At 40.7% G+C, this 12,100-nt stretch overlaps 1 protein-coding gene across 1 annotated transcript; it reads right to left on the reverse strand.

Moving 5' to 3' along the window:
- Positions 1–1,416: 1,416 nt before the first annotated feature.
- On the reverse strand, positions 1,417–10,276 carry LOC308140889 (galactose-3-O-sulfotransferase 2-like; the record flags this gene model as incomplete). Its single annotated transcript, XM_080510851.1, has 4 exons — positions 1,417–1,513; positions 5,548–6,317; positions 8,099–8,743; positions 10,268–10,276. The coding sequence occupies 4 exons, from the start codon at positions 10,274–10,276 to the stop codon at positions 1,417–1,419; spliced, it is 1,521 nt and encodes a 506-aa protein (XP_080366977.1).
- Between the last annotated feature and the right edge of the window lie 1,824 nt (positions 10,277–12,100).

Genomic DNA, 12,100 nt, shown 5'->3' on the forward strand with positions numbered 1-12,100 from the left:
CTCTTGATTTTCTCAGCAGTTGTCATTGAAACAGAAGTAAGACTTTGGTTAGCGCGACTGTTGACCTTAAAAGAAACAACATCATCCAGGGACCAGCAGAGGGCGTGCTTGAGCAAGATCATGGACTCATCAAAGTATTCAGTGATCAGAATCAGGTGGAAGTCCTTATCTATGCCAGCAATCACTTTGTTAACTATTGTCTCCAGGCCTGAGGTGTCAGCTGTGGCAGTGTTGTCATAGCCGAGGCCAAAAGCAAGAGTGTTGTGAGCATAGTTGTGGTTCACTGATACGTTATTCTGGCCATGGTCTAGGAATTCATCCAGGGATCAGAATCTACGGAATGATTTAATGCTCTTGAAGAACATAAAAGTAGACTCCATTAAAGATACAGGATGTCTCAGAATAGAAAAGTAGAAGGAATCTTTGGGCATCAGTTTTTCCACCTGGAGCAAAACACAAAGTAACAAAGATTAATACAAAAACATTCAGTTTTTTTGCCTTGATGTTAACAAGTGAGGGTATCCCAAAGTGAAACATGTAGAAGTTGCTGATTATTCCTATTCCTACATGCATAGCTCCATAAATCAAGTGTTGCAGTGTATAAGGAGACTCCTCCTATATGAGTGGGATTTAATTTCTGTGTTCAGAAGACATGACAGTATTTTAATTTGAAGCAGTTGGAGTTTACGCTATACAGACTTCACTTACATGGCCTATAACCAACTTTGGCCGTCTCAGACTTTGTGGAGTCTATTTTCACGTCAATATCTTGAAAATTCCTCCTGAACGTCGGCAAGACCAAGGAGATGAATGTAGATTACATAAGGAAGCAGCAGAGGGTATATGACCCACTCAGGATTAGCAGACCAAGGTGGAGAGAATGGAGAACTTCAAATATCCGGGTGTCAACATCAAACGCGACCTGACGTGGTTCTGCCACACCAACTCCTGGTGAAGAAGGTCTACAGCATCTCCACCACCTCAGACGCCTGAGGAACTTTACACTCCTGAGAGTGTTTTGCCTGGAGTACCAGGACATTTACAAGAAACGATGCAGGTTCAAGGCCAGGAATGATACCACATTTGCAAGAACTATGCATTTGTGAGATGAGCAGCAGAGCTGAGTATCAATTAATCAATCAAAATGTACTGATGTAGTCCTTTCAACAGCCCAGAGTGTCCAAAGTGCTTCACAACTAAAGAGAGATCAAATAAGATTGTAATGTTGTGTTTACACGCCTCAGTAAAAAAAAAAAAATCTGTCAGAGTCCTCACCACCACACTGAGGGTGGAGCACATAACCCCCATGCTCCACCCTCTCCACCAGCTGCCTGTGTGTCAAAGGATTGACTTCAGACTCTTGACATTGACATGTGTGTGACCAGTTTGGTAGCAGTCAAAGATGGCGACGTGACATCACCTGGAAGGTTTGATGTCAAAAGTGTAGATGGTGATGCAGACCACCAGCAAGATGAGGATGATGGACACAGAGCGACGCCGTCGCAGACGAAATCTACAGACAAGCAAACAACAACAAAAAACCCCACAATCATTGGAGAAAGGTTTCTCAAAGTGTGGGCGGATAAACACCCCCTACAGCATGGTACAGCACCAGCCTCCGGCTAACAATACACAAGTAGTGAGTCATATTCAGTGTCATTACCACATTGTACTGTAGGACCAAGTCCATATGCTAACCTGTTAATACACGTCAATTACGGAACTGAATCTCCTGCAAAGTAGATGCATGCATGCATGCCAAATAAAACACTCCTTAAAAAAACCTGACAAAGAATACAAGTGTGTGTGTGTGTGTGTGCGTGCGTGCGTGCGTGTGTGTGTGTGTCTTCATTGTGTTTAATAAAAATTTAACCAATTACTTCTTATTAACTTAGACACCAGTGTCTTTAATAGAGGTTTCAAACTCATCATTTGAGAGGACAAAGAGATGATACATGACATACATGTTGCAAACAGGTGAACTACAGCAGTACAACTTGTACACATAACAACTCCAAGCTTTTCCATTAGTTTGAACGCAAACACACAACAGATATGAATATTTGACTAAATCTAAATGCAGTCTTAATCTTAAATGAGACCATTTTATTATCGTTCGTGATCTTTTTAGGGGTGTGTAGCGTTACATCGACATAAGTATATATGTATGTCTGTGTATTTTACCAAATAGTCGCAAAAAATATTCACCCAAATTGCAATTGAATATAATTGAAATTTTCAGGAATAACCAGTCTGGCTTTTAATCGAAGACAATCATTAAAGCCAGTATGGATAAGTGGACTCACAGGGCTGCAGAGGTGACTTTGTACAGAACAGACATCTTCCTATCAAGACCTCCAGATTCAGCTCCAGGTCCACCAGCCTGCAGATTCCTGGTCTTGTCTGTCCTGATCTGCAGTCTTACCTGTCTTTATATGTGTGGATCCTTCCTCCTGAGTTGTTGTCACTCTTAAAGCCCCACCTTTCTATTAATTAACCATTAAAATGACTTGAGGGCTAATGGGGTGTAGCTAACAAGTGACAAAACCACTGATAAGAGTCAGAGCGAGCATTTATCAATAAAATAGATTCAGGATTTTCACATGTCTTCAAGCTCGGAGCGTTCATGTGGTTCTCAGCAAGACTGGATGTGGGACCACGACGAAGATTGTTGGGTGTGTGTTTGTCACGTTCACCATCGGTGTCGCTCTCAGTGGATCTCGAAGACGTGGATTCCTCAGCCCTCATGTGTCCAAATGTATATGAACATGCATCCAAGACTGAAAAGTGTTTGCTCACCATAATCTGACTGTGTGTGTGTGTGTGTGTGTGTGTGTGTGTGTGTGTGTGTGTGTGTGTGTGTGTGTGTGTGTGTGTGTGTGTGTGTGTGTGTGTGTGTGTGTGTGTGTGTGTGTGTGTGTGTGTGTGTGTGTGTGTGTGTGTGTGTGTGTGTGTGTGTGTGTGTGTGTGTGTGTGTGACTCTTCAGGAAATGCACAGCGCTTCAGGTAAGTCCAGATTCTTTGCATTCATTTAATTGCAGAGCATGCTTAGCAACAGGAACTTTATGGTAGCAAAGGACTGGAACGCAATTGAGTCTCATCTAGAGAGAGTTGCAGTCTTACACGCTTACATTGGTACCTGTCCTGTCTAGAGATCGTCTGTTCCACCAACTATTTTATTCAAGACAAACTGAGAGAGGATTTAATCTTGTGAAAAGCAATTAAATTGAATTAAATTTCAATGAGCAGAATAACAACAAAATTATGTCAGATCATGGATGTGGCAGTTGTCCCGTCAATGGAGGATTCGCCCACAACCACCAGGAAATGAAAGGATCTACAGGTAATATCTTGGTATAGAAACCACAGCTCGTCTTCAGAGGTCCAGTGCGGTCGGTGGATCCTGTAAGGGTTCGGAGCTGCTCAGGCAGCAGAAGAGGACCAACACAATGTTATGGTGAAGGAGGAATATCCTAATACTCTCTGCTTTACATCAACAATGTGACACAATTCAGTGTTCTCAGTTTTCACGATGTGAGTTCATCCTTCACGTATCGTTTATGTCGACTCTCAGAGATGTTCCTCAAATGAACTGATTTGCAGGATTACAGTTCTCTCACTGATCATTTAACATGTTTCAATCATTACTTTTGATAATGTTCACTTTCTTTCACAATAAAGTATGCAGAGCCTGAAGATTTTGTTGTGATTGGCAGCTGGGTTTGTCGTGGTAATAATCCTCCCTGCTTCCCTTTGAGTTCATGAGATGGTTGGTGGTTTGCCAGATGTTTAGAGTTATTGAGTTCGCTCTGTCTTTTAAATACTGCTTAATGTTGCAGGAATGACAGGTATGTTTCTGAACGGAGAGCAGGCCGGTGGCCTACCGTGACAACTAGTGATTGAAAAGCATGTTGTATAAATTATGTGGCAGACATGGTGTGGATTTGGTGTCTTTATGAAATCACATAGGTTTTTAGAGAAGAAATCCTGCTTTTCTCGACTTCACATGATGAAAACATGTGAAGCGGGTGTGGTGTGCCTCGTATGCCACTAACTGAGCATTAAAAGATTCGTTTGATCTCACTCATAAAGAGATGACAGCTTGAATATACTAGATGGGCGAGGCACTCAGGAAATATGTTGTCTAACCTGAACAACTGACCTGATTCAACACAAACACACCTGGAAGGTAACAGCACAGCACCAATTATTATTGTACACAAGCATATGTTTACCTCTTTAACCCATCAAGCAATAAGGGGGATTTCCATGATTCTGCCGAAATAGAAATAAAGAAATCCACATTCAGCAGGTATGGATGATCTTGGTCTTTATGTAAAAGGGTAGGACATCAGAGGATTGATTTGTGCCCATTGGCCATACCTGGAGGTGCAACACCAGATCCATGTGTATCAGATAAAGAACTGATAAGAACAGATTTTAAAAAAGTCTTTTACAAGATTTTAGTGACAATTTTTAACAACAACAGGTGTTTAACAATGTTACTTTTAATTGTACATGTGACATTAAGACATGGTTTGTATTCATCTGTTAAACAGCTTACATGTATTACAGTATCATCACATTTTTACTGACTAAGTGTTTGGTTGGAGAAGGAGCTGCTGTTGGAGAGCTTTCCGTGCAAGTCTGCGGAGTCTTGGACATGACGAGGCAGTTGGAGCACCTCGTCCAAGTAGGTCTGAAGATCTTCTATTGTGTCCTCTTCCAGTGCTGTAAGTTTGCTTAATTTACCCTTTGTTTTGTTTTCTTCTTGTTTGTCGGAAAAGTTTGCTTAACAGCCTGGGTGTCGCCATGTTGGATTGCACTCGCTGATGTCACACTCCAATCACTCACTGTGCCTTATATATTTTATCTCCATGGATTTTACGCACTTTGTTAATCATGCATAATCTTTTCTTCTTTAATACTATATATTTTCCACATACTCGTGTACATCACTGATACATTTCTTTTAGCATAGTTTTCAATTTACCTGTTTTACTATCGTGCATACCATTTGTGGCAGCGAGGTGACTCAGCCACTGATGAGAATCAGATGTGCTGCCTCATCTCTCTGCCCATAAAGGAGGCGCTGCTCGGACACACAGGTGTGACAGGCAGGAATGAACACGGAGACACACAGAAGAGCCTGATGAGGCAGTCGTGTCGGTGTGTGTTTTCACTTTAAATTAATAAAAAGAATGATGGGTTTGGAAAGCCCTGACTCCGCGCTTCTGTGGATGAACCCGACGGTAGCATGCACGACTGCCACACCATTATACAGACTTCATTAGCAAGCATATCAATTTATGTATTTTATGTTACATACTGTTTTCCATGTTTTATTTACCATGCATGTTACTTGACATATTTTATTTTGTTTATTTTGCATACTGCTTTTACATCATACATAAAACATGTTGAACTTAGCCAGAACCCTTAAATTGTTATTATTCAGTCCCTTAAAAAATACTTGGTTGGTTGGATTAGTCTCGCTGGCTATTGCTTTTTTTTTTTTTTAAATGACTTTCTGAGCTTTTTTTTAACTGCTTTCCATACAAACGTCTTGTGTACTGTAGTTCTGGCATTATCATTCTTTGGCATTTTTCTTTGGTTTGAATGTCTAAGTTGGGATTGAGGTTATAACCTTGAATCACCACTGATCCACCATGGACAGGCTTCACTGTCTTGTCTTTTACCGCCTTTTGGTTGACAGCATGTCCACCTTCCAAGCAGGTGTTTGATAACTTGTTTTGTAGCTCCTTCAGTTGAGAAACTTCAAGCTTCATCTCCTCTTCCCCAACCAGACTTCTCACTTTGTTCCAGAAGGTGGTGTTAAAGTGTTGATAAATCCTCCAGTCTAAAATGTTCCATCTCTTGATTTTCTCAGCAGTTATATTTGAAACAGGCCTAAGACTTTGGCTAGCGCGACTGTTGACTTTAAAGGAAACAACATCATCCAGGGACCAGCAGAGGGCGTGCTTGAGCAAGATCATGGACTCATCAAAGTATTCAGTGATCAGAATCAGGTGGAAGTCCTTATCTATGCCAGCAATCACTTTGTTAACTATTGTCTCCAGGCCTGAGGTGTCAGCTGTGGCAGCATTGTCATAGCCGAGGTCAAAAGCAAGAGTGTTGTGAGCAAAGTTGTGGTTCACTGATACATTATTCTGGCCATGGTCTAGGAATTCATCCAGGGATCTGAATGTGCGGAAGGCTTTAATGGTCCTGAAGAACATAAAAGCAGACTCCATTAAAGATACAGGATCTCTCAGAATAGAAAAGTAGAAGGAATCTTTGGGCATCAGTTTCTCCACCTGGAACAGAACACAAAGTAACAAAGATCAATACAAAAACAGAGAGAGAGAGACGTATATGATGCTTTGTGTAATACAGGTCTGAAATACACAACACTCATTTATCAGTGTCTTGCTGAGGGTTGTACCTTCAGCAAGACACTTTACCACACTGGCTCCTTTGATTAAAGTGGTTTACAGACACTTAGAGACAAAACAGTCCTTTTCATATTCAGAACATTCTGTCAATGTTGTAAACCTCTGTGACATTTATCATTAATCATTTGTCTGTTGCTTCAGCATTTGTTTTTGTTTTTTTCAAGTGAGGGTATCCCAAAGTGAAACATGAAGAAGTTGCTGATTATTCCTATTCCTACATGCATAGCTCCATGAATCAAGTGTTGTAGTGTATAAGGATACTCCTCCTATGAGTGTGATTTAATTTCTGTGTTCAGAAGACATGACAGTATTTTAATTTGAAGCAGTTGGAGTTTACTCCATACAGACTTCACTTACATGGCCTATAACCAACTTTGGCCGTCTCAGACTTTGTGGAGTCTATTTTCACGTCAATATCTTGAAAATTCCTCCTGAACGTCGGCAAGACCAAGGAGATGAATGTAGATTACATAAGGAAGCAGCAGAGGGTATATGACCCACTCAGGATTAGCAGACCAAGGTGGAGAGAATGGAGAACTTCAAATATCCGGGTGTCAACATCAAACGCGACCTGACGTGGTTCTGCCACACCAACTCCTGGTGAAGAAGGTCTACAGCATCTCCACCACCTCAGACGCCTGAGGAACTTTACACTCCTGGGAGTGTTTTGCCTGGAGTACCAGGACATTTACAAGAAACGATGCAGGTTCAAGGCCAGGAAGATTCTCAGTGAGCCCAGCCACAAACTCCTCTCTGCTGCCAGCAGGGCGGCGTAACCACTGGCTGAAGGCAAACACAGAGAGGATGAGGAGGCGCTTCTGCCCCTTGGCTGTTCGCCTGCTGAACCCAGAAAAATCGACCTAGCAAATTGCCTTGTATGTACTGTTTATTTACACTATTTGAAACTGATCTACCCATATTTATATTTATCTATTTTTATTTTATCTTTTGTGTGTCTTAATTTTATTTATTATTATTAATGTTAAATAGTGTGCTGTTTTCATAGATTTTAATTTTTATGCTTCCATCCCATAAAAACAGTTGCTTCTGTGCAAATCAGGTACTTAAAACATTTCACTGCACATTATACTGTAGATAATTGTTGTTTTTGACAAATAAAGGACTTCACTTGATTGTCAGCAGTTTTCCATCATCAGATGCTGAGCCTCGTTCCAGCCATTAATCAAGTTTTGTTGAGTTCTTCATATTAGTCTTCATGTGGTTTTGACAATTGTCTGCTTTTTGCCACATCTCAGATTTTCCCTGTTCTTATCTTTGCCTATTCAATCAATTCCCCGGATACCAAACACTATGATGTGAATGAACTGCCAAGACCGAGTCTGTTTGTTGTGTCATATGTTAAGGTCCTCTGGCCGAGTCCCTGTCACCATCTGAGCAAAATGATCAAGACAGGCTGAACAGAGGTAGACTAAAGTAACGGAAGAGATGCGTTCCAAGGTAACTTTTGGATTTTATTGAGAGAAACTTGTAATATACCTCCTCTACTTTCAAAGGTTCTGATTTTTTGTGAGGAACACAACAGTGACGTTCACATGGAAACACAATCTGGACTAGTAATTCACAGTCAAACACTCATGGCAACAATAAAAGTTAATTTAGAATAATTTTGTGAAGAAGCTCACCTCAGATTTTCTGAACCTCATGTGGTTGCATAGAATGTCAAAATTTGTCAGGCCTTTCTTTGCTACGAACTTGGTGTCAAAATATTTCGGGTAAGCCAGCAAGTGTCCTCCGTAGTGGGGCAAGGCGAAGATTAACCCCTTGTTGTCACCATACCGGTACAGGATGTTTTGGACAGTGCTGCTCGCTGTTTTGTGTGTCTTCAGAAAAACAATGTGAGATTTTGGTTTGCAGGATTTTGGGGGGTTTTGTTTCCTTCTTTCCAGAAGCCCGTCTTTGGACTGATTTCCAACTCCCTCGTTTTGACTTTTGACCTCCAATAAGTCGTCTTCCTGCTGGAGCCCCTGAATAGGAGGTGGATGATCTGTGGGGTGTTTTTCCTGTTGGGGTCTGAAGTTCTGCTGAACCAGTGGAGGAGGAGGACCGTCCTTCTGAGGACCAGGCTCTTTGGTGTCCTTCTGAGGACGAGGTTCTTTCTTGTCGTTCTGAGGACGAGGTTCTTTCATGTTGTTCTGAGGATGAGGCTCTTTGGTGTCGTTCTGAGGATGAGGCACTTTGGTGTCGTTCTGAGGACGAGGCTCTTTGGTGTCGTTCTGAGGACGAGGCTCTTTGGTGTCGTTCTGAGGACAAGGCTCTTTGGTGTCAATCTGAGGACAAGGCTCGTAGATGTCATCATTTGTCTTCAAGTATTTCACTGCAGTTCTCCCGTCGAGAGCAAAAAGCTTCCAAAGGGCACTGAAAGAGTAAAAAAAAATTTTTACTTTTAAAACAGAAAAAAACCCATTATTTTCACAGAAAAGTGTATCAATTTAGTTTTTCTTTTTGCTGAGACAAATTCATTATTGAGGCCATCAGTACGTTACCGTGACTTTCTAGGTGTGTGAGTTTAAGTGTTTCATCACAACAGGAAACAGAGCTTTAAAAGTAAAGACATTTGTATTGATCAATATATTTCTTTGTTGTAACGATGCTTCTTGACAATGCCTGTTAAACTGTTGAAAATCATAATCATTTCTCTGATGAAATGGTACCACATTTGCATTTGCGGGTTGAGAAGGACAGTTTTAAGCAGAATGAAGAATTGTGCCCACAGACAAAGACGTCGCTATGTTGTTTGCAGCTCCTCTTGAGGTTGTGTGTCAGAAACAGGTGATCAAACGAACGTTTTATTTCAAAAACCCTGAGTCTTTGGTATTGATGAAGGTATTGTGTGTGTTCTGGTGCTACCCGAGAATGAGGCACCATAACCTACATGGCTGCTGCGCTGGATGACTCCCCAGCATGCAATGAGGCGTCTCCATGTATCATGTCTATGGCGGTGGCGTGTTTTTGTTGTTGTTGTGTCCATGTTTCACAATATTTAGAAATACAATCAAAACATTTGAAAAAAAGTATGATGTCAGTGTTGTAATGCTATACATACATGCACACTGAGACACACTGACTGATTAAAACCTGTAAAAACATCCCCTCAAATGAAGTTCGGTAACAGTGATGATGATGTAGCTTCACCTGGGAGACGTGACGTTGATGGTCTGGATGGTGATGCAGGCCACCAGCAAGATGAGGAAGATGCATAGTGAGCAACGGCGTTGACGCAGACACCTACACACATTAACAAATTAACTACATATGTTGGACAAAAGAAATGTAGAAAACATCTAAGTTATTACACATCAATTACACGATTGTACCGTAAAACTGACCAAAAACCAAACAAATTCACTTATTATAATCAGATTCAGTTCCACTCAAACGCCTCTTATACATCTGCTGTCACTTTGAAACCAAAAAGAGTCACTAAGAGGCGGAAATTGAGTTTGTGTACCTCTGGCTTGCTATGCAAACAACAATTCCATTTACATGCTTTCTGGGAGTGTCCAGATTTATTTCCAAACATTTGTAAGCATAAGACAGACAAAGCAGCGTAAGGCAAAATGTAGGACAACATAACTTCTTCTTTCATGTAAATAAAGTCTAAATATGTTCTAAATACAGTAAACACAAAATACATGATCCCAAATCACCCCCTCTCCTCAGTGCAGCAGCTGTGAACAGATTAATATAAATTCATTGGTTCAAATCTCCTCTGGCTTCGTCCATGCCACATGTGACAAACCCGAAAGTGGCATCAGCAACAGTATAAACATAAACATTGCAGAATAAAATACCGGCAACATCTTTACATTATTGTTTACTTCTGTCTAAGAGTTCAGTTAGTATTTTCCTCCATTCCAGTGTTTATTATTCTTCACTAAGTACTATGAGTGCTGTGCACAAACTGAAGAATACAACCAAAACTTTAAAAAAGTTAAATAAAACATTGTTAGAGAAATCCTACTTTTGTCTGTAATTTTGCAGTCTGAGTTCCAGGATGACCTGTGTGACCACTGCTGGAACCTCTGTGCTGCTTTGGGTGTCCTTCAATACAGACACAGTGTGCGTGTGTGTGTGTGTGTGTGTGTGTGTGTGCGTGTGTGTGTGTGTGTGTGTGTGTGTGTGTGTGTGTGTGTGTGTGTGTGTGTGTGTGTGTGTGTGTGTGTGTGTGTGTGTGTGTGTGTGTGTGTGTGTGTGTTCATTGTGTTTGATAAAAGCTGAAGGTTTTACTTATTATGAACTCAGTATGCCAGTGTCTTTAACAGAGATATCCCACCTATATCAGCTGAAAGGACACAAGCAAGAAACAGGTAAACTACAGCAGAACAACTTGTATGTGGATAAAAACTCCAAGGTTTTCCATTTCATACTTTTAAATTAGACCATTTTAATCTCATTGTGTGTAATTTCTCATTAGGGTTGTGTACAGTTGTACTATTACATCAACTGTTCTTCTTTGATTTTAATAATTGAATTGTACAAAGTGAGAAAGGTGTTTCCAAATTAATGTAATTACAAATATAGCTAATTATAGATTTTGTTACGATTCTGAAGCTGAGCAAACAGGAGTGTTCTGACTGAAAATGGATCTTGTGTCTAATTTCTAAACAGACATCAAATTCCTACATAAAGAAGAGTTGATGACCCTTTAACTGATTTACTGTCCAAGAGACTTTTAATAGAAGGCAATGATTGAACGCAACCTGAGTTAAATATTGATGGGCTGATAATAAATGGACTCACGAAGCTGCAGGGGTGACTTGATCCAGAACAGACATCTTCCTGTCGAAACTCCAGATTCAGCTCCAGGTTCTCCAGTCTGCAGACTCCTACTCTCGTCTACCTGATCTGCAAGTGTACCTGTCTGTGTGTGTGTGTGTGTGTGTGTGTGTGTGTGTGTGTGTGTGTGTGTGTGTGTGTGTGTGTGTGTGTGTGTGTGTGTGTGTGTGTGTGTGTGTGTGTGTGTGTGTGTGTGTGTGTGTGTGTGTGTGTGTGTGTGTGCGTGTGTGTGTGCGTGTGTGTGATGTTTGCATGTCTTTTCTGGAAATACCACCTTCTTCACAGGCAAATCCAGATTCTTTAAATTCGTCAAACCACTTATGGGGCCGCCTTAACTATGTACATTCTGTACTTACCCTGTGTGGAGAGTGTGTCTGTTCCATCTGTTCCATTATTTCACACAAACTGAAGGAGAGGAGATGTTCTGAGAAATCCAATTCAATTCAAAACTGCATGTGTAGCAAAAACCCTCAATAATCAAATTATTTGATAACTGATCAAGGTTTTGACTTTTTGAACCTCAAAAAAACCTGGTTATGAGGAGAAGAATATCTCAACCTCAACAAAGCCGTTACGGTGACGTGAGACCCGGGAGCGGAAAGCAGATGTAAAGGTTTAATTAATGTTTTGCTGAAGCAGGAAACTGAAATGAATCTTGATAGTCAAAATTTTAAAGCACTATGAATTGAATGTACATAAATTCAACTTTTGCACTGAAACTGTAACAGTAATTGAAATAAATCGTTCATTCATTAATTTGCAAGATTAATTATCTAAGCAACTAGATACTAAGGTGCAACTTCATCAGAACTTGGAATGCTAAAAATTGTGTGTGTGTGTGTGTGTGT

This window comes from Blennius ocellaris (assembly GCF_963422515.1).
Source record: "Blennius ocellaris genome assembly, chromosome: 2".
In the NCBI taxonomy this organism is placed as follows: domain Eukaryota; kingdom Metazoa; phylum Chordata; class Actinopteri; order Blenniiformes; family Blenniidae; genus Blennius; species Blennius ocellaris.